We start from the raw sequence: 26,856 nt of genomic DNA, 5'->3' as shown, positions 1-26,856 counted from the left end.
AATGGTCAGGGTACTCTTGAGAATGTCTGGTCTACAGCAGAGAAGATGTAGGGCCAAAAAGATGCCTGTGTCTTCAAATGCACACAGGGCTGTCATATGAGGGGGACAATCAGAAAATCTGATGGTTCTTGGGGGACTGGGACTGGCAGAAAGGGCTACAGAGCACAGTGTACTGCTGTCCAGAACTGAAATAAATTGAGCTTAAGCTACTCAAATGAATAGCTTAAGCTACGCAAATAGCTTCTCCAAGAGCATCGTGTGGAGTTCTTACAGAGGAGGGAGGTGGGATCTGATGTCCTCAAATGGAGAGGTCCATTATTTACCCCTCCCTGCATCCCAAAGTCCATAAAGCAGGAATTTCTACCCTCTCAGAAGTATGAGAAGGCACCTTTCTGCTTGCTTTCTCACTTACTCCCTCAAGGCTGCTCTGACTGGGGTCCGGAGAAGAAACGGCCCGCAGCTCAGCCTCCTCTGTTCTGGTCGCCACACACAAAGCCAGAGGATCTCAGAGGCAGAACCCTCCACCCTCTACAGTGACATTTTGGAAAGTTGCAGGGGTGGGTGACAATGTAAAGCAATGTCCCACACAACCAAGAACTGTTCTGCGCCTCATGTGACTTCCAAATTTCCCACCAAACAGTCACGAGAATTAAAAATCAACAACAACCCTATTCATGAAGTCTGAATCTAGAACTTAACTCTGTTTTACATATAAACAGAGAATACTTTGTACACTGGGTTTATTCTAAAAATACAAGCACTGTTTACAGTAAGGGAAGACTGCACTTTATTTGGTTCAGAAAAGCCCTCCAGCATTAGCATTGCTGTTTATGGTATTTGAGTCGCCCCGTGACACAATCTTCTCTCAGCCTGTACTTGTAGCTGCTGCCCGCACGGTGGATTCTGTGCTCAGCAGCAAATGTGTGATTGCATCATTATGGATCTGTTTTACTTTCCTATTGCTACTATAATAAATCACCACAAACCTAGAAGCTTAAGACAACACAAATTTATCATATTTGAGTTCTGGAGTCCAGAAGTCTGAAATGGGTCTCACTGAGCTAGAATCAACATGCCAGCAGGGCTGCACCCATGGCCGCAGCCTCTGGGAGAGAATGCATTTCCCCGGTGTCTCCAGGTTCCAGAGGCTGCCTGCATCCCTCGGCTTATGGCCTCCCTCTACCTTCAGAGCCAGCAATGGCTGGTGGAGTCCTTCTAATGATGTCATTTCACTGATTCTGACTCTTCTGCCTTCCTCTTCCCCATTTAAGGACACCTGTGATTACAGTGAGTCCATCTGTGTAATCCAGGCTCCCCTCCCTACCTTACATTCAGCTGATGAGCAACCTTTCTGCCCCTCGCCATGCAAAACCTAACACATCTGCAGGTCTGGGATGAGGGCGTGGACACCTCTGGGGGGCCATGGCTCAGTTTACAACTGAACCTGAGCACAGTCATGGCTGAGGACTAAAAGACCCAACCTACTATTCTATTACAAATAATTTTCCATTTACTTCTTGTTATTTTACTTAGGAACTAGAGTGATTTTTTTTTCTAAGCCATGCATATAAAGGAATCTATTCATTGCATTTCATAATAAAGGATGTTTATAAAAATCCGTTACTCAATGGGAGTGCCAGGTCTGTTAGGCTGAGACCCTGTGTGGAAGGCCAAGCAACCCCACTGTGAGCAGACACACCCTGCTGCTGCCCTGCTCTGCCTGTGACTAGATGGCTAAGCTAGTCCCCAATCCCTCTTCGGCGCTGCTGTTCTCATTACCATCTGATTCACTCACGCCTTATTTCTTAGTTGCTTCCATACCTCGAGATCAAAGGGAAGAGTGTGATTCATAATTTCCTCCCAAATGGCCGGCAACTTCTAAGGCCTCTTCCACTCAGAAATCCTCAGACTCCATGATATGGTAAGAATTACAGGGCTGCAGACAAAAATCCAAATACAACCCAACAACAAGAATAAAAAAGGAACATTGCAGTCAATTCTTTTAGGTGAAATATTCTCCTGTTGTATGTGCAAGTGCTGAGGCCTTATTCTTCCCAATGATTAGGGTTTCACTCACTGCTTATATTAGAGCCAAGCAATAGCCTCCTTTAGCATTCTCAATAGGGGGAATGGCAGATCCATTTTACAAGGTTAATAAACAAGCACATTTGCTTTCACAAGCCTAGGTTAAGAGTGTCATATAAGCCGGAAACAAAGGAAAATGGTAAATACAATCCTGAATTTATAGAGGAAATAAAAGATATAAATGAATGTGATTTGCATAAAAACATCATAAATTCCTAACTCTAAACACATATATGTGTCTATATAGGACCAAAAAAAGGGGGTTTTATTTCTGACAAGAAACTTGTGGAAATACCAAAAGATATTCACAGGCAGGAAGAAATCATTCCATCCATCAACGCAGATTTAAAGCCTTTTAAGAAGGAAAGAATGCATGGGAAGTGAGGACGGCCGTGATTCATCCTAGTATCAGGCAAGACATCTTTTATAGAGGAACACGGCATTGTGCCTTCCCCCAACCTATTTTTCTCTTGGTTGAGAGTAGAGACCTTTTCTTTTCTGAAAATACAGGTCCCACATACAGTCAAAGCCCAGGCTGTAAGGGCCGCTTGCTGATGGCTGTCACTGCCAGTGCCCCGTGTATCTCCTGGTCTCTGCAATGCTGAGACTCACAGTCGGCCAACACAGCTGCCATGCAGGGCGCAGGACAACTCTGCTGCACAGAGGAGTGCCACCTGCAACCTAGACTGTCCACCAGGTCCCCCAGCCTGAGGAGGGCGGGAAGGGCCTGCTCTCCTCGCCGTGAGCGAAGGGCCTGGAAACAGGCAGGAAGGAGCACCAGGCCTCCTCCTGGCCTCTGTGCCACAGGAAGAGGATACGGTTTCCATATTGGCCAAACCAACTCACCTGGCAGCAAAGCGACAACGCCCATGCAAGAACACCTTGCATTTCTACAAGATGTACTGTATTTCTAGCACATCTCAGGAACCTAAGCACAATTTAGTTTGGTCTGAATACTCATCTGACTAGGAAAAAAAAAAACTACTTCTCTTATACATTGTGGAAAACTGGAGAGAGCAACATGGTCTCTCAAAGAGTGCATGGGAAGTAAGAGACACGCAGGGGTAGCGCCTGGCACAGGGCAGGCGTGTAAGGCAGCACTCATGATCGCTGCTGGACACCAGCACTTCCTGGAGGAGGCGGCTGCCACCCTCTCTCCCTCTTCCCCTCTCCCGATGGGGCCAGGCTCCCACACGCTGGAGCCTTCCTCTCTCATGTGCTTAGCACGTCCACACCATGTCCACACGCCACAGAAATGAATTATCCTAAAGGGGAGCCCAGGAGATATTTTAAAACTGTGCTGAAAGAGGTGAGAGCACATTCATCGTGCAAGGCCAGGAGGCGGGCAGTAGCTTTTCACTGCCTGTGTACATCTTTTGATATTTAGACAAGTTTGTTATGCATAAAACTTTACTCTGCTGACCTTTAAGTACATATATACTGAATTTCTACTTTATTTAGTGCCAGGCCACACTGGGTGGTTCTATATCATTGGCAGGCGCCTCACACGGGGGACATTCTCCATCCAAACATCATCCCTGCATGGATGGACAACCTCAGAGTCATGCAGGCCTTTCCTATTCTCACCAAAATCCTCTCTGCTGCAGCTTAGCCATAGCTCCCTTTTGTACGCTCCTCAGGAGAAGAGCCCGAGTTTACAAAATCGCCCGAGTGACCACCCTCACAGGCCTGGCCTTTCTCATTGCTGACCTCTCGGTCCACCTGACAGGCAGGTGCTCAGCAGAGCTGCAGGGACAGGACTGGTCCCGCCTTTCCTCTGCCACCAAGGACACCCCCTCTGTGCCAGTGGGCGCAGTGCCTGGCTTCCTTCCTCAGCTGACACAGACTCTCCTCCCCCTATTCAACAATCTACTTCCTCTGGAAAAGCAAAGCGGAGCTGGACGAGGCCACGCCGACACCCACAGAGACACAGCCTTCACCCAAGGTAAAAAACCGAACTCCCAGACATAGAGTGAGTTTTTTGTTTAAAATATGTTTATAACAAAACATACACCATTCAAATCACTCATCAAATTTACTGAGGTAGGTTCATTAGTAGCAAGCAGCTCTGAGAACAGAAAAGGACACTGGGAATCCTTCTTATTCTGAGCAGTGACGGAGCTTTGGCGTTCACCCTGCTGGTGAGACGTGGACAATCTAAGACCCAGTGTTGAAACCCCAGATGCCACCTCCTGCTCAGCAGACCCGCAGGCCCACGTCTCTCTGCTGTTGTGTAATGCCTCTCTCTCAGAGTAGAAGAGCTGCTTGACTCTCTCTTTTGGCCTGATCTTAAATCCGTCTGTCCCTCTCACTTAGAGACACTCCCCAGACTCCCCTCACTTCGGGCAATGTCCCTCAGCGCCGGCAATTCCAAAGCAGCCTCTGTCTTAGCTCATGCTGCTGTCACCAAGTGCCACAGACTGGGTGGCTTCTCAACAACAGAAATGTATTTCTCACGGTCCTGGAGGCTAGAGGTCTGAGATCAGGGTGGGTTCTGGTGTCCCTTTTTGGATGGCAGACTGCTGATGTCGCCTGGCATCCTCATGTGGCAGAGAGAGAGCACTAGCCCTCTGGCTTCCTATAAGGCTCCATCATTGCATCCTAATCACCGCCCAAAGGCCCCACCTCCAAATATCATCATCTTTGGAATTAGATTTCAACATATGAATTTTAGGAGGACACAGTCAATCCAGGGCTTCCTCTAAGGGAATTACTCAGAATGACTCAACAGCTGCAGGAAGTAAGGGGCCAAATGCTTTTGAGCCACAACCATGTTAACCTGCATAATGTAACTATGTGTTTACCTACGTGGACCAAGCAACGAGCTCTGCTGTGAAGAAGGTAGTGTCTTAACCACCTCGGGACTCCTAAGGCCAAACTCAGAGCCTGGACAATGCCAACATTAGTACCTGCTTGCTAAATGGAAATAACTAGACTTGGAAACAGCTGTGGCTGAATTCTAGCTGCACAGTAGGGGATTAAGGAGCTATGTTGTTTCTATAATCACAGGAGCTGAGATTTATTGAAGACTTAGCCACATGCCAGGCACAGTGCCAGCCACTTCATTTGCATAATCAGGTATAATCCATACTACAGCCCCATGGGATAGGTTCTACAATCTTCCCATTTTACGGGCAAGGAAACAGAAGTTTACGGGGAAGAAATAATTTGTCCAAGGTCACACACTATTAAGGGACAAATCCAGGGTTCCAACCCCAGGCAGTCTGGCTCCCCTTTAGCCACTTGCTACATGACCAGTGGTGCCAGGACTTGGGGTCCATCCACTGCAACATGAGCTGGTGTGACACCCATGAAACAGGCTTCTCTGGAGACACCCCCTTACGCTGCCTCTCCAGGGCAGGGCCTCTGTGTCCCTTTGCAGCCAGCCTGGGGATCACAAGGCTGCCCGGTGCAAGTCACACTGAAGGCATCCCGGCCCCATCAGCTCAGCTTCCTGACGTCTGATCTTGCATTCATGGCTCTGAACACTTCTGAAACCTCTAAAACATGCCAGGGTCCTGTGCCAGGCGCTAGAGATCCCGGAGATGAATGAGGCCAAATAGTCACCCATTCTCAAGGACCTTCCGCTTTGATGGGGAGAAAAACCATGTGTTCAAACAACCATATGGCTTGTGATAAACTTCCTAAGAACTTTGATGGGGCTGGGGGAGGATATCCTGCCCCCACCATTTTCACCACTGCCTGGAGCAGCCCCTCTGACAACACTCCCTTCCTAATTGCCCATCAGGGCAGGAAGAACCAAAGTCTGACAGCCGAAGCTAGCCACGGGGTCTAGCCAGTTTCTCCTAATGGCCAGGGAGTTGTCTGACCAACAGGGACCTACAGGTGGAGCTCCTTCTTTGAGTGTTTGCTTTCATGTGGAAGCAGCTTCTCTTGGATCTTCTACTTCCCACAGGAGCACAGGCAGGGCGGGTCTTCTCAAAGCATCCACTTGTCTCTATATTTGGCAGGAGACAGGGGAAGGCGGGGAACTCAGGGCTGCTCCTGGAGCCTGAACTCCTGTTTTGGGGGAAGCAGGAAGTCCAAATGCCTCCAGGCCTTCCTTTGACCAGAGTCCTGCATTGCAGAGTATTACAGACATGCCTGATATTAACAAAAAGGTACTGTTTCGCATCTATTTATTCAGTGACTGTATTCATTTTCTATTACCGCGTAACAAATTACTACAAAAGCAGTGACTTAAAACCACTCAAATCCTTCTCCTGCTTCTAATTGCGGTGACATCTGCCACCAGGTGGGGAAAATCTCTGTTTTCAGGTCTCATGGGATTAGCTTAGGCCCACCTGGCTAATCTGTCCATTTTAGGGCCAACTATGCCAATTACCAACGCAATGCAGGGAGCGACAGCTTATCACTTTCCTAAGTTCTGGAAAAACAAGGCCCATGTGGACCTGACAGGTCATAAGAGGGCTCATGTGGAGCTTGGCCCTGATAAGAAGTCAGCCGTGCAGAGACGGGTGAGATTCTGGGGAGAGGGCACAGTTGGTTCAAGGGCCAAGGCAGGAACAAGCTTAGGAGAACAGGGGGACAGAAAGAAACCCAGTGGGCAGGTGCACAAGAGTGGAGTAGAGCGGGAGAGGAGGGCAGACTGCTGCAGGCCTGGCAGGCCATGGGAGGTTCTACTCTAAATTTATCAGAGCCTTCCTAAGTAAACGGAGGGTGTAAACTGAGCAAAGCTGAGATGTGCATCTCTCTGTCTACATAAGAACTGGATCTTAGAGCAGCAGGAGGGAAGGCCAGAGAAAAGCACTGTGCAGCAGGGGAGGGGCTGACAGCTGAGCACAGCATCTCACATTGACGTGCACATGACGCCCTGGGGTGCGGGTAACACGCAGAGTCTGATGCCGAGGGCAAGGGTGCAGACAGAGACTCTGCATTTCCAACAAGCTCCTGGATCCTGATGCAGTTGGGCTTAGATGAAGGTGGCAGTCAGGAGACAGAGGGACTACTCGAGGCATGTTGTGGAGCCAGAGCCAACAGAACATGCAGATGGGTCAGATGTGGGGACAGGAGAAACAAGGAGGCAAGAGTGACGTCCAGGTTCCCGCCTGAACGCTGGCGTGGCCATGGGCCATCTGCCAGACAGAGACTCTGGCTCAAGGAGAGGGACACCAAGAACTGTTTCAGGGAAGTCCTCCACTCCAGGGAGGGAGGATTCTCCCTGGCCTCCTCTCCCTGGAGGATCCTCCATTCTGGAGGATTCTCTAGAATGAGAAGCAAAGGCCAGCCTGAAGCAGCTCTGCCTGAGGACTAAGCCAAGGAGGACCCACATCCCGTCTTCTCCTGATGGGGATGACAGCTCCGGCTCCCACCTGTCAGGACGATTATAGCCCTGGTCTTGTCCCCAAACCTGACATAGACTGAGTGACCCCAGGGTGAAGCTGCAGAGAGGGGAGGAATCGATTACAACCCACCTGCCCTGGCTGAGGACACAGGTCAGGAAACAGGCCCCAAGCAAATAGTCATAAACTCAGCAGTACGAGAACTCAAAAAGTAGGATTCTGCAAATAGCACCAACCATAGCTGCAGCTTCTTGGGGCATAACAGTAGAAAAGGAAGAGAGAAGAAAGTTCACCTTCTGGTTAGCTAAGGATGGGTTACATGGAAAAAAAGGCACCATATGGAATAGAGAGAAACCTTCATTTTTTCAGAACATTTCTCATATAGCCACAGATGTAACATGAGACTTATTTTTGCTTTTAAAATTTCCAAAGAAATGGAATTTTCAATAACTACCATAGCATAAGAGGTCTCGGCAAGTAATAAAAGAGCTTTGAAGGGGGATGCGATATGGAATACCAGCCATCCAAAGCCAGAAACATCCACACCAGAAACAGAAATCTCTGGAAGAAGTTTAAGAAAAAGAAAAAGAAAAGATTCAATGGTTAAGAGAACTAAAGCGGGCCTACAAAGGACATGAGTTGGCATTAAGTGACATGGGAGAGTAACCACTGCCAAGGCTCTGAATGAATTCTTTGTCTCTGAATCTACATGCTGAAGGTCACTGTTCAGTGACAGCAGAATATGAAAATATTTTAAGAGGCTACCTGTATGTATAATTAGGAGCTTGATATAATTAAGGTTGGCAGAGCCCCAGGATCAAATAAATTACACTGCAAAGTTCATTAGGCAGGAGCCTAACCTCACCGACCAACCAAAATGTGCAACTCAAAGGTGGTTATCACAGCAAGGGCTATGACAAGTGGGGCAAAACCAAGAAAGTCATCAGTGAGACTTCAGTATTTTACAAAGATCAAAAGGACTGGGAATTAAAAGATAAAAGTCAAGCCTGGACTATAAGCATCTATTATGAATCCTGACTGAATGCCTGAGAACTTCGTATTAGATCATTTGAGGGCTTGGGAAGCATGCCGGACGCACACGCTGTCGGTTCCTGCAACATGCAGTGGACCTGGCTGCCTCCTGAGGACACACGTGATTCCCTCGCGTGAGTCTTCCTTCCAAAGGCACTTGCATCCAGCACGATGGGAACTGCACTACAGAGTCAGCAAGCATGGAACGGGCGGGCCACCCCATCACACAAGGAGGAATAACAGAAAATACGAGCAGTTACAGCACAGAGAAACTGCAGTTACTATCAGTTCTTTTAAAGTTATATACAGTCTTCATCCTCTAGGAAGGATTCCTTAGATGAACCCTGACCAAAAAAAAAAAAAAAAACCATAGTGGGAAAGTAAAGTAAATGATACAAATGAAGATGCCAGGGTTTCATTATGGAGAGAATAAAAATCGGCCACTGCGATGCGTCACGTCACACACGCACAGGCAACACGAGACGGAGTCAGAGGCAGCTCTGAAGGGAAAAGGTGAGAGAGAGACGTAGGAGACAAGTGCGCCTGTAACTCACCTTTTATGTGCACCATGTGGATGGCGTGAAGGCAGGGAGAGATTTGTTTACAGTATAAGTCAAAAAAGTACCTCTGGGAACAAGGAAAGGAAAATTCCATTAACTCACCAGGTACTTGAACTCAAAGGGATAATGAAGAAAGGAAGGACCTCACTCAATCCCTTTTCTGGACAGGATAAAAGGAGGGAGATTGACTCAGTCTCCTTTCAAGGTAAGTCAGATAGCCAGTACTTCCTATACCACGATCTGAAAACGGTTGGAAGAATATCTCACGCCAACAGGGTTCTTCTGTCAGCTCGCTTGCTATGTAGCTACCATCGAATTAATAGAACAGACTGATTATTTGTAAAAATAATAACAACAATAGATTTTGAAGCCTCATAAATCCCTTTCCAGACTCCTCTCCCCGTTTTTTTGCCACAAGTCTTAAGAAATGTTGGACATGTGCCCCCGGAGAAGAGGGGCCCGTCTGGGCTCCCCTTTCAGGTGGCTACCAGGGCGCCAGGCTGCTCCCCATTCAGCGGCTGCACTTGAGACGTCCCTTCTGCAGCAGCTTCTCCCCACCAGAGGCCTTGCACACACGGACAGTGAGGGAGGGGTCAGGGACCATATCACTCAGGGCCTTAAATTAAAACCAGACAGACTGGACATGCAGTTCCTTGCAAACAGACAACTGCTGTATGTGGTCTCCATAGAAGAGTAGATAACATTTCCTTGCAAAAATAATGCACCACAAATAACAAACAGCAATTCTAATGCCAGCTCGCAACCAACTCATGTCTCCCAGCAAGAACTGCTACTGAGACTGCCTCTCAGACTACGTGCTGCCCAAGGAGAAGCTCTGCCCTCGCCTCTCCTCCAGACCAACACTTCAACTTCAGCCTCTACTGCCAACAGCCACCACGGGGACCACCCGAAGATGACGAAAGTTATGTGGAAGCAGCTAGGAGAAGGTGGGTTGATTTGGGCAAAGCTGGGATTCCTGTGTTTTCTTTCCTTTTTTTTTTTTGCTTAATCGGCAGTTAAAGCATGTGAGAGGAGCATGTGGCATTCTGAATGCAATTATGTCAGCATAATTCTGCGCAGTGCCAGGCTGAGGGTCTGCCTGGGGGAAGTGGGCCGGTGCAGTCTTCATCATTCCTTCCTGGTGTCCTGACACAGAGGCGCTGCAGACTGCTTGGAAGCATCTAGCACATCGAGGGAAATAACAAACAGAAGAGAGGGGTGGCAAGACCACCCTAGGGGACACAGAAGAGAACTGGAAATAGGCAGTGGGCTTGACTGCCCCTCCCCTAGGCACAGGAGCCAGAGGCAGCCAACCCCTGGGCTGCAGGCCAGAGGCCCCATGTGGACAGACGCAGGCCAACCAACACAGAGCACCGCTAACAGCTGCTGCTGATACACCTCCTCCCATGGGAGGCAGTGACAACAGTGATTTGCTTGCTATGACGGGTTGGGGGGGGTTAGAGTGGAGTGACAGTGCTCAGTGGAAGACCCTGGGGGTTGATGGGCTGTGCCAGCATCTCCTCAATGGTGACTCTCTCAAGGAATCAGCAGGATGGAGCTGATTCCTGAACCTTGAACCAAAATATCAATTTTGATAGAAATATGAATCTACCAACGTACGTTATGGAAGATACTACATCGTCATGAAATCTGTAAATCAAAATCCTCTCTGTGACAACAGAGCACTTTACCCCTGGAGTAACTAATACATTTCCACTGACAAAGAGACCCTCACACTCTGAAACACACTTGTACATGTGTGATATTAATAGTTCTATTTATATGTCAACTTGTCTAGGCTACGGGGTACCCAGATAGTCTGGTCAAGGTTATTTTAGGTATGGCTGCGAGGGTATTTTTGGGGTGAGATTAACACTTAAATTGGTAGACTGGGAAAAGCAGATTGTGCCCCCTACTGTGGGTGGGCCTTGTCCAATCAGGTGAAGGCCTGAAAAGAACGAAAGGGCTGACTCTCCCCCTAAATAAGAAAAAATTCTTCCTCCCTAATGGCCTTTGAGCTGGGACACAGGTTTTCTTCCTGCCTTTGACCTCAAGCTAAAACACTGGCTCTTCCTGGGTCTCAAGCTTGTCACCATTCAAACTGGAATCACACCATCAGCTGAGGCATCAGGGGAGCCCTTGTATACAGGGAATGTCCTGGCCTATTCGCTCATGGCACATGGACTAAAAGGCTATTTTGTTTTTCAAAAGCAACATGACGAATAAATGATCCACACCACTTTGTTTGCAGCCCAAGGATCTTCTCCCAAAAGGGCCCTCCCCCGCCCTCAGAGGCTGACACCACACAATGCACCCAGCCCTCCCATCTGCTATTTAGGGGTGAACCCTCAGCAATAAAAAACAATGCAAACTTTTTTTAAAAACTCAAAAAGATCTAGATTATCATAAAATCATCCTGTTAAATCATCCTGACCTTCTTTAAAGGAAGATGTTTTGTCATCATGAGATATCATTATTACTCATGATCACTACCCTGAGGAAGAGGAGAAAGGGCAGGGTGCAGCTGTTGGCATGGTGGACCCAGAAATCAGGAGCTATGACGAATGTCAGTAACAGTTGGAGACAGGTACCAATTGTTCTGTTAAATGCCGGGAACGCTCAGTGCAGATTCACTCTTTGGAAGAACCTAAAAACTGTGATTTGTTGAAAATGCCAATATGACTTCAAGAGGGGTACTATATAGGTCAGGAAGCCCACAGCAAAAGGACATCGTGCCCTCAGAAGTGACATAAAGCCACAGGCTGTTTGGACTTGGAGCAGGCTGAAGCGAGAAACCAGGCTGAGGTGCTTCCTGGACTCAGAATCTCTGGCTCGTGGTTACAACAAGGCAAGTCATTGCCCCAAATGCACTGAGCCTGCATGGACCACCAGCTCCTGCCCCGCCCAATGCCTGTCTACCCTCTAAGGTTCTATTCAGATACCACTGGCATCCATGGATCTCTCCCTGCTCAGTATGTGTCCCCACCCCAGACCCAGGCTGATGCTGGGCCACCCCTTGGTCCCCCCAGAGTGCTCTTGGGGCCCTGGGCCACCTCCCCAAAGCATTTGTCACTCTTGATTGTAACTGCCTGTTTCAGGTATGCATTTTCCAGACCTTTTGACCAGCTCTGCTTGTTTCTTTTTTCCATTGTACTTTTCACTTCTAACATACTATTGTAATTTACTTATTTATTACACATATGTGCATTAGCTATCTCCCCCAATTAAAATTTAAGCTCCTAACCCATATCGTTTACCTAATTTGTTTACTTAACCATCCCAAGTGCTGAGAACAGCACTTGGCTGATAGAAGCAGCTCAGGAAGTATTTGTTGAGTGAAAGAATAAATCATTCCCATCACTATTCGCCTCCTGACAGCAGGAACTATCTTAACTCTGTAGCCAGCATGGTAGACAAAACGATGCTCCCCTGCTGAAGACATCCATGTCCTAATCCTGGAGCCTGTGACTATGTCACCTTTCATGGCAAAAGGGGCTTTGTAGGTGTGACATTAAGGATCTGGCAGTGGGGGGATTATCCCAGGTGGATGATCCTGGATTATCTAGGCAGGTCCAACATAATCAGAAGGACCCTTATAGAAGGGAGGTCGGAGGGTCAGGAGCAGAGGTCAGAGTGACAGGATGTGAGAAGACCACTGCCGGCTCCAAAGATGGAGGAAGAGGGCCCTGGGGGAAGGAATGTGGGTGGCCTCTTCCTTCCCAGAAGGAAGGTAGCTGCAGACTTTTGACCTCCAGAATTGTAAGGTAATACAATTCTGTATTTTAGGCTCTTAGGTTTTAAGACCCTGAGTTTGTGGTAATTTGTGACAGTGGCAATAGTAAATTGATACATCCATGGATCAAACACGCTGCACCTGCTCTGTAAATGCCTGCAGAATGAATGACTGCAAATCATAAATGTTACTTTTAGCTTCTCAAATAAAATTTAATCCATAATTATAGCCACGAGTGACCGAAGCCATGAGCCAATGGTGATGACTGTTGCTGTTACTATTTTCTTAGGTTTTTCTTTTTCTTTAAATAACTAATTTTGACTCAGAGATGCTCATGATAGCATTTCCTATGCTGATAGTCTACCTATGTAGGCAGTTTTATTAAACAAATATAAATGTCTTGCCCATAAAACCATAAAGCAAGATTTAATAAAAAGAAAAGAAAAAAGAAACCAATTTATTTAATGAAAACTGGTCTTAACACACACACACACACACACACACACACACACACACACTTAACTGCATTTAAGTCCTCATCTGGGTCCTTCTTCCAGGCTGGAGACGAGTGCACAAGGGTTCTCTCTGAGCATTCTGAAATGCTTGATCTTTACGAATCTGATTTGAACACTGACACTTGAGAAAAGAGAGAAGTGACGAGGAGTCACTGAGGACACACGTTCCTGTGTTCAATGGAGAATTTAAATGGTCTAAATTATGGGACAAATCTTGTCCATGTCTCTTTAAAGAGGAAGAATAAACTAGTTTTTTCCCAGATCTCTGCTTTCCAACACTGTCAGCCCACCTGCCAGGCCTCCACTACTTTGATCCCAGAAACCAAAAATCCAAAAAGCTTTGGGATTGATCACTTTCAATTATTATTGATGAATTTCAACAATTAAGATTCTTTTCGATTAACATTAACAAATCAGGAAAACATAAAATTATAAATAGAGCATGTATCTATTTGTTTACATGAGAAAGAAATCTTGAAATTTTTTAAAATGTTGAAATCCAGAACCACCTCACGTACAACCTAGAATTCATTTTTGGCCCTGTGGAAGATGTATATATAACAGGAAGCTTTGAAAAGATCTCAAATATGCTATCCAATAGTAATTTTAAACATTTGTTTTGCTATACACATTATATATTATTACTTTATGCTGAGGCAATTCTTGTTTTGTTCTCTCCAGTACTGATTTACAGGATATAATTGGAGAAGCAAAACATGAAACTCAGAGTATAACCAACTCCATTTCATAAACATTTATTGACCTACACTGTGTGATGTCTTGTGTTGAAGCAAGAGGAAACCCCTAACATCTAGGTGTTCCTCACACAGTGGAGAGCTTCACTGCTTTCCAACAGGTGCACTAGAGTTCATATTTCAGTGGCTTCAGCATGCTCATTAAGCAGAGATAGTTCACAACTGAAAAATCCTAAACCAGAGTTTAGTTAAAAGAAAAAAATTGAAACCAATTTCTCTAATAAAAATAGCTATATTTCAATTTAAATGATAGGACAATTGAAATAGAGGGCATTCTTTCACCTAGGAGAGCTTGAAACATTGCAGTCCCTTTGCTATAGGAGGGTGTACTTAATATCCACCTGCCCATCAGTCCATCCAGCCACTCTCCTACCCATCATTTATCAATAGCTGCCATGAGCTAGGTGCAGGGCCAGGCAGACAAGTTAATGACTAGAACACACACCTTCTTAGGGAACATTTCCAAATGCAGTTACTCACAACTGTGTTCAACAGCACCACTCTTAGCCCTGTGTTTGCAATAAGATGATCCTGTGAAAGGTGCCTCTGTTTTCTCCTCCTGTGAACATAGTTGACGTGTTCACACTGCTTGTACCGGATGCTTATCTGCCTCTTCCTTTGTCCTGCTGTCAGTTTAATGCCTGGGAGCATATCTTAGCTGTATCCCAAACCCTGTGACCTCGTGTATCACTGTGTTGCCTGCTATGCTCAATAAATCATTTCCCTGGGTAGCAGCAAATCAATCCAGTTCTTAGAAAGAAGACGCAAATCACAATCAGTAGCACCTTCCTGCGTTCTCCAAAGGATTTAGCATGCATGAAACACCCAAAGTCTTCCTGATACCATCCCGATTAGACCCTTCCTGAAGTGTCAGGTCCAGCTCAGGACTCCACATGTCAAGATGCAATCGAGGAGTTTCAGAAGAGATTTATAAAACAATCTAGATTACAACCTAGTAAATACCAAGAAAAGATGAAAATCTTGGAAGTATTTGAGTATGTTCTCAGCCAATGCAGAATACCAAGTCACTACAAACTGAAACATCAATTGCCTACCACTCTGTCCAAGATAGAGAAAACACACTATGGCAACCCAAACATTCATCTAGATGTGCTAAGTCTAGTCCACTGATCAAGAAATCCAGAGTTAAACTAGAATGTACTCATTCCCCCAGAGAATTACTTGGCTTGGATTTCATGTTTTACACTGTGCCCTGGGCACACTTCTGGGACAATCATGGAAATGGCATTGGGATGTCCCCTCCTGACTTATCAGGTCAACAGGGACACATTACTCAGGGGTCCCTACATGACAGCCTCATTGAGAAATACCTTCATCTATTAGTGCCAAGAAAAGCGTATCCCTTTCGTAAGTTAGCTGTTTAACGCCTCCTTGTTTTCTGTCATAAAATTCAGTATCAAATTTATAGTAAAATTCAGATGACTCCAGTCACACACACTTCTTCCAGGTCTCTCCTCAAATGTCAGAGAGATCTTCCCCAACAGCCCTTTATAAAATAGCCCCCGACTCACACTCCTCGGCCCCCTCTCACTGCCCTTTCCTTATTTTACTTTTCTCCACAGCACTTGTTTTAGCATTTCAGATCCTTTATATAGCACTGGTTTGTTTGGATTTTACCTTTTCCCCACTGGCAAGTAACCACAGTAATGGCAGACGCTGGTTCTCTCCTGGAACCCTGGCCACTGAAACACCACCTGCCAACAGTGGGCACTCAACGCACTGTGAATGAACCAATACAAATTGCCCCAGAGAGTTTCAGGGCCCAAATTTCATGCTTTGCTGGAAAAGAGGGGCCAGCTGTGTAAAACTCTATGGTCTCCATTTCAACTTTCTCCATGAAATGAAGTTTGATTTTAAGTTATACATTTCCCCGGTTCTGATTGTGTGTTTTTGTTTTCTTTTTTTAAAGTATTTGTGAAAGCCATCTTAAATCTTTTGTAAAATGAAGCAGAAGACAGCAGACAGAGAGATGGGCACAAACGGATACAAAGGATGATCTAATTATCAAACATGCCGCATTTTAACAGATGGTAAAGTCTCCACTGAGGATAGAAGAGGAAACGAGCCAAACAGCACAACTATTAATTAAGCAGAATAACTTTTATTCCGCACCTGCGCATTCTCCTCCCATCAGTGCAGCATCCTGTGCTGACGTGGTTGGGTGTCACTACCATTTGAGGAGGGCAGCCCCCCGGGAAACCCTCCTGGCTTCTCTGGCCACTCCCACACATCTCACCGTTCACTCACTGGTGGGGCCTTGGGCACCCAGGGCTACTTTTTGCCATAGATGTGTCTAAATGGTCCAGACTATGCTCCCTGTCACTCTGGAATGCTTTGAAAGGAGATGAATGGTTTCCAGAATATTTTTGAAATAGTCTATATCTCTCCCTGAAACACACCCCCACATATACAGCTAATTAAGACACAATTCTGTAATTATCAGAGGTAGTACAAGAAGATGCATGAGACCAGACCAACTTCATTCCAAATTCCACCTTAGGAGTTAAAGACCCATGAGGGCAGGAGAAAACGAGGTATGGGCCACAGGAGGGATGAGCACCTATGGCGGGGCCTCACCTGCTTGACCAGAGTCACCGTCCCTGGTGCCATGGCAACCACTGAGGCAAGGGCAGTGGCGTCATGGGTCTCGGTGCCCAGCTCGATGATCTGCTGCAGGATGTTGACAGCTGTGGGGTCGAATCGGTCACCTGAGGAGGAAGAAGTAAACAGGACACCATTTAGGCCCCTGGTGCTGAAGGATAGAGAATGCAAACCGCCCCCTCCATTCTCACAGGTGATGCCTTCCCCAAAGGACACACAGGTCCTCTTTAATCACTCATTTTGACAGCAGAGATAATCTTTATAGCTTACAAAGCATTTTCCATGAGAACATCTCAAAACTCCAAGCATCACCATGAGGAGATGACACTGTGATATTACCCCCATTTCACACATCTGTCACTTGGGGCATTGGGTCAATTACATCTCAAAGCCAGAACTTAAGCCCACCTGTTCTGAATCCTAACTCGAAGGCACAAAGACAGCCCCTCCAAGTGGAGCCTCCGCAGAGTGCCAGTGACATGTTCATCTGCAGAGTCAGTCTCCCCTGGGCATGTGGGCAGTGGCCGGTGAAAGTGCGCCAAGCAAATTCCACAAGTTGCGGGCAAAACGGCCAAGGGTGTCTCAATTATCCAACCAGTGGGCTTTAGAATTCCAAACCAATTTAAGCTTGGGGTACTATTTTAATCATCTCAAAAGCCTGGAATCCATGTCACCAGGGCAGCTATTTAGTGTGCCCTGCCTGCTCTCACCATCTGCCTGGCCATCTGTAACCCTCCAGAACACACCCTGACCCTGATCATTAATTTACTAAAAGGGAAATTACTGCTCGATCTCCACACTAGCACAACATTATGAAGTCTCTGCCAACGTGTGCACCCTCGTGGGCAGCTTTGTGTGGGCTACCTTCCAATGTGGGTCAATCGACAAGAGATCAGAGGAGGGGGATTCACCATGTTCACGTGGAGGGTGGGGTGCGGCATGTGAGTGGGGAGATGACCTGTGTCTATCACAGTGCACACCCCAGCACGTCCCCCTCAGGGGAGACGATGCCCACGTGCCGTGTGGCCGACCACTTCAGACATCCAAGGACTGAAACGTTGACCTGTACATCTCACTGAGGCGAGGTTCTAACTATCATCCATTTACAGCCTCAGCAACCATTTATCAAGCCCTCCCAGCCGGGAACTGCCGTTTGCAGTGGGAATACCGACAAAGACCTCACACTCCCCCTCCTGCTTCCCGTGCCCACGGGCTCCTGAGCAGACTCACAAGCAGATCGTTACAGCACCCGGTAGGTCCTGTGTCAGGAGGACAATTTGGGGAACAGTGCGCAGGAGTTAGGTGGGTTTTTAGTAGATGACATATGATTCAAGTACTGAAGAGGAGGATGAGTTGGGCAGAAAACATGCTGTGAGGGGCAAGGGACCAGGCATACTGAGAAAACACTGGAGCGTATATATGCCCATGCTGAGAACCACAGCATCTGACCAAAGGTGGCACAGCCCAGGGTCAGGTGGTGACAGACAGGGATAGGGTAGCCAGGAGCCACAGCAGGTGGACCTGGCTTGGTGAGCTGCAAGGAGAGACATCAAAGGGCTTTTAGAAGGAGTGACAGGTAGAGTGTGTGTGTGTGTGTGTGTGTGTGTGTCTGTGTGTGTGTGTGTGTGTGTGTGTGTACGTACATGTGCATGCTTGGGAGGGGATAAGGACAGAAACACTGCATTTTGCAGGTCTTTCTTGAGTAATCACTGACGTCACTAAGATTAAGGAGGGAAACTAAGTTCTGACAGGGCCTCAGTGCTGGGAGCCACACTGAACAGCTGGGCCTCCACTCTCGTATCTGCACAAGTGCAGGCTGTGCCTCCCAAACTCCCTCCAGCACGGCAAACCGTGAACACAGCCCTGCCAATTAATCTGCCCTAAACTGAAGGGCCCGCAGTTTTCCACACAGCCTTCTCACAATCTGGGATTGAAGGATTTAGGGACTGGGCAAAATGATGCTTTTCTAACTCTTTGATTTCCCACCCCATTTCACCTCGCCTGGTGCTCCCCCTTTTGGTCCCACCTGCTTGGCCTCTGCCCCTAATGCACGCAGGGCTGTGTAACATTAACTTGTGTTCTATGCATTTTTAAAAGAGCATAAATAAAAACTATTTTCTAAGCATAATGCCCCAATTGCCTCTAGGCTGGCAGAATGGTTTATTTGGTTTTTTAATTGATCTAACATTTGAAAATCATAACATTTGATGTAAAAATCCTGATTGGGCCTTTTGAGAACTGGGGGAGTGAGCAATCCTGGGCCTGCAGTTCTACGAGGTGACTCCCCCACTGCACCATAGTCTCGGCCACTCACCACATCCCTCTGAGTCCATGCCACCCACTGCCACTGCCCACCCAGCCCCTGTGTACCCTGGAATAAGCCCCTTCAGGTAGGTGATCACGAGGAAGCATGGAACAAGACAATGCCCTGGCAAGATGTCAGGAGACCTAGATCCCAGCACTAGCTCCAACTTCCCAAAGTGGGTGACCCTCTGCCACCCATTAACAGTGAAAAGTGACCTGACCTTGTATACCTGTGAAGTGAGAAGAGTAAGAGCTGCTTCTCTCACAGGGTCATTCTGAGAATTAAGCATGTTGAGATTTGGGGAAATCTTGCAACCCTGTTATAAAGCCCGCTTCTGCTCTAATTCTAGAACATTTCTAATTTCTAGAACATCTCTCGTGCCCGACAATGGACTGCTTCCACAGTCTGAATGCTGGCTCGGGGATTTTAAAGTAGATCAACCCCATGGACATCATTTATTTGCAGATGTATTCATTCAACATGTCTAGTGAAGACCAGTTCTGAGGTGTCAAAGGAAGCCAGGGCATGCCCCTCACCACTTTCGGAGGTGTATCTCAGGTCCTGGAGCGCGGCCACCGCCGCCTGCGTCCCCTGAACATCTTCTTCAGCCCCTGTGATGTGGAGATACTGGGTGGAGGACTCCTCAGAAGCTTCTGTTGCTGTCTATATAAAAACATAATACCTAAGTGATATTCTAAAAAACAATTGTTGCCCAGAAGGGTAACACAGGACAATGTATTAAGACAAAACAAATGCACATAAGAAAGTAATACTTTGTAACATTTCATTTACCTGGCATCCCTGAGAAACCAGTCGCTCCAAATTTATATATTTCCCAAAGAGAAAACATCTCTTTACAAGTACCAAGCCTTTTTAAAACCAGCTTTGGTGGAGAGCTCCTTGGTGCACATTCTTGTGGTTGGGAACAGAGCATGCTGTTCATAACTAGATTATTTGGAGAGCTCAGCTCCCAATCCTGCATCTACTCTGCCCCTTACCTGGGGGCCTGGGGCCAGAAGAGGGTGGGGCACAGCACCTGAGCAGCTAATGGTAGAGAGGAGAGGAGAGGATGGGTGATTCCATCACACATGGAAAGCATGGGTCCTGGTACGCATTGAGAATTCAGTAAATCTTAGCTATTCGTGTCATTCTTATTGTTATATGAAGGTATGAGAAACAAAACTGACTGCAAGAAATATATTTGCGCAAATTCAGGATTTGTGAGAGTAAGAGGAGTAAAAGTGATATTCAGAGATACCTCACGCTTACTTCAAGGAGAGAAAAGGTATAACAGAATTTTCACAGAACTAGACGTTAATAACATTTTCTTTCTGGAAGGAAAGGGAAGTACAAGCAAAACTATCAGGCAGGACACATGAATGTCACCAATCAAGAAGAACAGAAAAGAGGACTTGAGACAAAATTTATAGGAGCCAAGTTATGCTCTATAAGCACTTACCAGGAATGACATAGAGGTTCAGAATAGCATATAATTAGTCTTTTACAGCCAAGTGGCCGAGTTCATTTAGGTGTTTCCAGCCTGACATATAGTAGATATGCAATAAATATTTGATGAATGCATAAATGAAAAAAAGAAGAATATTTTCTTTTAAGTACTATTAAGTGACATATTAGCAAACACTGGATCCAAGCATTGCCTTAGCCTATGAAAGGACAGGATGCACACTAAATGGTTTCTCCTCATTGTGGGAAAATTCTGCATAATAATCACTTTCAGGAAGGATGGTGCTCTTTGCAAGGCATTCCTGGGAGTCAGGTGACCGCACACACTGCTGTAATAGGCAGCTAGTTATTGCACTGGTGACCACCCCATGCCCAGCTTGCTGCCTGCCCTGCTATCTCACTATGGCATCAAGTACATGGCTTTGTGTCAACTATTTTTGGTGAGTTCGCAGCTCTGTTTAAGGTGCTGGAATCTGCTGGAAGTGAGGCCTTCGGGGGAGAGGGATATTATTGCATGCATTTATAAAAGCACCAACTAACCAAGTTTTACATCAGGAATTGACATCCCAACATCTATTTTTGTTAATAAACAGTAAATTCTTGCAGTATGAATATGAAACACCAGGTTATTGTTTTAGCATAGATGAAGACATCAGGTTGATGATGCCATCATCATCAGTAATAATCATGGCAGCTGCATTTCCTCAGGGCTTTCTGAAGGCTAGATATAGATGTTAGCCTCTTACACATCATTTCTCTCAATCCTTTCAACCTCTCAAGTACTATCAGCCTCCTGTATGGAAAAGAACGCCGTGGCCACAGGGGTTAAACCATGGATCCAGGTCAAGCAGTTTACAGGTGACAGAGACAGGATTCAAAGTAAAATCTGTCAGACTCCAAAGCTCCTACTTTAAAAAAAAATTTCAAACACATAAAAGCAGCAAGATAAGTATAATAAACCTCCACATATCCATCACCCAATTTCAACAATTATCAACTCATGGTCAGTCTTTCTTCTCCTAGGCACCCACACATTCCATGCTCTGCTCTTGGATTATTTTGAAACAAATCCAGAAATCATCGTTTCCTCTATAAATATTTCAGGATCTCTAAAAAATAAAACTCCTCCAAAACATAACTACAATGCCACTGTCATACTCAAAAACTTAACAAGTCCTCAATATCATCAAGTATCTAGGCAACGTTCAAATTTTTCCAATTATCTAATTTTCAAGCTTGTTCAAATCACATCTAAATGAGGGTCACACATTAGAACTCATATGTCTTCTAAGACTTAAATTCTCTAGACTTTTCCTCTATTTCTGGCATTCTCCCTCCTTGAAATTTAATTGTTGAAGAAGGCAGTCTGTTTGCCTTACAGAGCTTTCCATAACCTGAATTTTGCTGATTGCATCACCATGAAATCAATAACATGGTCCTCTGTCCACGGTATTTTCTGTAAATCAGTAATTAGACATAAATATAAAGGCTTAATCAGATTCAGAGTCCCCTTTGAGAAGAATGCTTCATGGGTTATATTGTGTAATCCCTTCAGGAGATACATTTGTGCGGTTGTCTCTTGTAATGCTTGCAATAACTAACGACATCAATGCTAGATCTTTGACATCATTAGAAAGTTGAAAAATGGTAATATTTTAAGTTTCCATGTGTTAGCTGAATTACTTCTAAAAGAAAAACTTCCCCTGATCAAATGTTTGGTTATGCTTAGTTTTGGGGTTGTTTTTTTTCTTTTAAAGGTAGAATAATTGCTTGATTCTTGGACTTAATTTACCAGTTTTCAAAATAAAGAGTTGATTCTCTAGCATCCTACAAAGGTGACTGAATTGTTTTTTTCCCAAATATCAGTATAAGCTCATGGAATTAAACACATTTTCTGTGTTTCACTGTAATTAATAAACACAACAGCCTCGGAATTATAATAGCATCCCTACCACCAATAGAATAACCGAAAACAGTGCAGTTTTTGCATTTCTTTTTGTCTTTAAGTTATATCCCATTAGGAGGTGCAATCAAATAACTGCTTTAAAGCCTTTTGAAATAGTTCATCTCTGTATAGTTATGCCACCAATTTGATATACACTTAGGATCATTTATTTCATTTTACTCTCAATGTGTAAGACTTGATTTTTTAAAAAAAAGTTAATTGTGTTTTTATTGTTATATAAAACATTTTCATGGTTTATAAGAGTCAAATCTACACCACAGGGTAAATTAAGTTTAACCATCCCCGCCCTCATCTCTTCCATCTTGTTCTCTGCCTCCCTTCCCTACATACAATATCCACATTTTTTATAACTTACACAAGAACTGCAAAGACAGTACAACAGAGACTTCCTATAGACCTTTACCCTTCAACATCTTACGTAATCAGGGCAAAAATCATCAAAACTAAGAAATTAACACTGGCACAACACTATCAACTAAACCACAGGATTTATCCAGATTCCTCCAGTTTTTTCATTAGTGTCCTTTTTCAGGTCCAGGATTCAATCCTGTATCTCCCAGACCACTTAGTGCTCATGCCTAACAGCCTCCTCCCATCTGTGACAGTTCCTCGGTCCTTCCTTGTCTTACATCACCTTGACATGTTTGAGAAGTATGGGTCCGTATTTGATTACACTCATCATTTAAATTTGTTTGGTGGGTTTGCATAATTAGATTGGGGTTGAGGATTTTTGTGAAGAATACCTCGAGGTGAAATGCCCTTCTCATCATATCATAACAGGTGGGATACATGATGTCAGAACGTTTTATCACTGATGATGCCAGCCTTGATCATTTGGTTAAGGGTTCCTACTTTTCCCTTGTAATGAATAAATACTTGGAGGGAGCTATTTTGAGTTTATGCAAATATTCTGTTTCTCCTTAAACTTTTGCCTACTATTAATAATTTCAGCATTCATAAATGGATCTTGCCTGTTACAGTTATTCCTATGCTATTCTACTGGGGGTTTTCTATTTTTCTCATTTCTTCTACAGTTACTAATCAGAAATCATCTGTGGAGAAGAATAGTTCCTTCTTATTTATTTATTCAATCATTTATTTATGTCAGCATGGATTCATGGATATTGATTTTGATACTCCAATTCTTGTAGCTTTGGTCACTGGGAGCCCTTTCAGGCTGTCTCCTCTGTTCTTCTGACATATGTGTTCGCATCTTTATTGACTGATTGAGCATGTCATTACTTTCTAGCCCCATAAGATGTTCCAGGATCATCTTGTATATGTTCTTCCTCATCCTTGGAATCAACCACTTTTTCAAGGGACCCTGGTTCCTTTTACTGGAGAATGTTATTAGAAACCAAGATGTGTGCACTGCTACCAGGGTGTCACTGCTTCTAGCCCTCTAAAACAAAAAACTAGGAAATTCATGTATGTATACCCACCACCTGTATCAAGCAGGTTCTTTTTAATGTGAGTTCATGGTGATAGTGAAATGTATGACTCATAGCTACAGGATTCATGCTAGCTGTGCCCCTAACATTTATTTGTAACTTCTTTCTCCAACAATGAGAAACCTGGCTCCCATTACCTATGATGTATTTACTTATTTGTTCAGTCATAATCCACACATGAAGTGGGTTCAGAACTACTAACCCACACTGCTATGAGAAATACATTTACTAACTAGGTCACAGCACTTGTCTATAGTTATTTTTTATTTAGCCTAAGAGTATCCAGTCAACTATCTTTCAAAGTTACCAAATTCAGCTCCTTTCTTCCCCACTCACTTCAGTGTGATCATGTCATTCATTTGTAACACAGATTCATTTGCCACGTATGTTCTTCTTTCAAGTTGTTTATCTTTCAACTTTTTCTAAAAATATAAACACAATACACATGTACACACTGTTCTTCACCTCACTTTTCCACTTAACAGTACACCCTGGAGACCAGGCGAACCACACAGGGACATCCTTTCTTCCCTCCCGCAGCTGCATGGTTCTGTGCTGTATAGCTGTAGGTAAGGCATTCAAGCCTCTTGTTGATGGACACTAGGTTGTTTCCAGCCACATACCACTATCCATAGCACTGCAATGAATACCTTGTGCAAACACCTTTTCTCATTTTATCCAGTGTAACTTTGAAATTGCTTCCTAACAGTGGAATTGTTTAGTTAATGGATAAAGAATTGTATAGGTAATTTTGCTACATATTGTTATTCCCTTCACAGGGTTGGACCATTTTACATTCCTACCAGCAACATATGCATATGAGAGCAGATTTCCTTTCCTTCCCTCTAGCCTCTCCAGCAGAAATGACACCAAACTTTTAGATTACTGTTAAGCTAATAGGTGAGAAATTATATCTCAGTTTAGTTTTAATTAACATTGCTTTTATTATGTGTGAGGCTGATCATGTATGCAGACATTTGAGGTTATTTACATTTCTTTTTCTCTGAACCTTTCTAATCTCTTCCTATTTTTCTATTGGGTTGCTGATATTCCTCTTCACTATTTTTACAAGTCTTCTATAAAGATACTAATTTCTCTTCTATGATATGATATATTTAATCATCTATCTTTTTGCTTATTTATGAGTTATTTTCCATAAGACTTTAAAAATTTTTTCATGTAGTCAATAGTTTTCAATCTTTTCCCTTATTAAATCTGGATTTCAAATTATAGTTAGGACAGTTCTCCACACTCTTAGTTTATAGATGAATTCACTCATCTTTTCTTTTAGCATTTGTAAAATATTTCTGTCTTTATATTTAAATCTCTGATCCTTTTTATATTTGTCTATATAAGTTATGAAAAACAGATCTGATTTTGTCTCTCCCCATATGGCTATTTGGTTATCCTACATTTATTAAAAAGCCCACCATTCTCCTACCAACTTGAGACACCATCTTTATCATATAATAAATTCCCATATATCACTGGATTTATTCCAAATTTTCTACTCTGTTTCATTAGACCATTTGTTCATGCACAAATAACATACAGTCTTAGTTACGAAGGTTTCATATCATGTTATAGTATCTGATAGGATTCTCCTCACACTGACGTTTTTCCCAAGGTTTTCCTAGCTATTTATTCATAAATGAACTTTAAAAATCAACTTGATTAGCACCAGAAAAAAAACATAATGGATTTTTTATTTTGAGCATATTACACTGATAAATTATTGTCTAAATGACCTTCAGGAATATTAACATCTTTATGATGTTAAGTATTCCCATCCATGTGCTCAACTCTAAATTTATGTCTATTTCAGGAGTGTTTTATAGTTTCCACATTTACATTTTAGACGCTTTCTTGTTAGGTTTATGCCTTGACTTATCTGGGTTTTGTTCCCTATAATAAATAGGGTTTTTGCTTACCTTCTAACTTACTTTATATATGTGTGTATATATATGTGTGTGTATAAACAGGTATCTACATATCTATTATGTATATATATATACATATATGTGTGTGTATATACTGCTGATTGGTATATGTTGACCTTTTGTCTGCTGCTTATTATTTGTAATCATTTTTTACTCATTCTTTGGGATTTCCTAATAATATTAATATAATCCTATCATATCCAATTACAAATGCTTTTATTTCTCCCCTTCCAGTTCTATGTCTGTATTTGCTTTGCCTTATCTAACCACACTGGGTGATGCCTACAACAAAATGCTAAAGCGTAGCAGAGTTGCGGGGTATCCTTGTCTTATTTCTGACTTCGATGGAAACTGTCTAGTGTTTCCCAATGAAATAAGATGCTAATGTTTGGGGCTAAGTCATGTATATTTTTTTCATCTTAGGGATGTAGCCATCAAATTCTATGTTATTGACTGTCTTTAATCAGTGGATACTGAATTTTGTTAAACATCGTTCCTGCATCTATGATGATGATCATTTCATTTTTCTCTCTAGTTCTATTATTATGATAGACTATATTAACACATTAACTCCTACTGAACCCACTTTTCCTTTGCATTCCAGAATAATCCTCACATCGTAATAAGGTTTTTCTTTTTTCACGTGTTGTGGATTCTGTTTAAAAGCCTTTACTCTTAACCACTGTATGTTTTGTAAAGTCCTTACATCAGCTGGGTGTGATTTTGACCCCAAGGAACACTGAACACTGGCAACGTCTGGAGACATTTTGGGTTGCGTCTGGTGTGGGGGAGGGGATTGACGCTACTGGTAACTAGTGGGAAGAGGCCAGAAATGCAGCTAAACTTCTTATAAGGCACAGGACAGCACTCCACAACAAAGAATTATCCAGACCAAAATGTAAACAGCACTGAGTCTGAGAAATCCTGCCTTAGGTAACTGCAATTAATCCATGGGAGTGACACCAGTACATGAAAAGAGAGATGGCTACTGATTCTAGTACTACAGATGTGTTTTCAGCCAAATGACTAGTCCCAACTCCTAAGGGGGAAAACAAAGAAGGCAGGTGGTAGCACAAGCCTCCCACAGAGGAAGAGCAGGGCCTAGAACTAAGGGAGCCCTCCCAA

The 26,856-nt window shown here is 44.2% G+C and overlaps 1 protein-coding gene across 5 annotated transcripts in view; it reads right to left on the bottom strand.

Annotated features, from left to right (window-relative positions):
- The window catches only part of ZFAT (zinc finger and AT-hook domain containing), a 207,278-nt gene that overhangs the window by 18,308 nt on the left and 162,114 nt on the right, over positions 1-26,856 (bottom strand). For 4 of the 5 annotated variants that reach the window (XR_012920140.1, XR_012920141.1, XM_076005001.1 and 1 more), the window contains exons 14-15: positions 19,447-19,573; positions 16,582-16,712 (exon numbers count right to left, since the gene is read on the bottom strand). Coding sequence is in view for 2 of the 5 variants with exons in the window: in XM_076005001.1 (XP_075861116.1) it covers positions 16,582-16,712; positions 19,447-19,573 (258 nt within the window). In the remaining 3 variants the exon portion in view is untranslated. Of the gene's footprint in view, positions 1-16,581; positions 16,713-19,446; positions 19,574-26,856 lie in introns of those variants that run through there. The other variant, XR_012920142.1, reaches the window with a different exon arrangement.

The sequence above is a fragment of the Microcebus murinus genome, chromosome 7 (genome assembly GCF_040939455.1).
Source record: "Microcebus murinus isolate Inina chromosome 7, M.murinus_Inina_mat1.0, whole genome shotgun sequence".
In the NCBI taxonomy this organism is placed as follows: domain Eukaryota; kingdom Metazoa; phylum Chordata; class Mammalia; order Primates; family Cheirogaleidae; genus Microcebus; species Microcebus murinus.
Note: the sequence above shows the minus strand (reverse complement) of the source record. Positions and strands in the feature narration are given on the sequence as shown.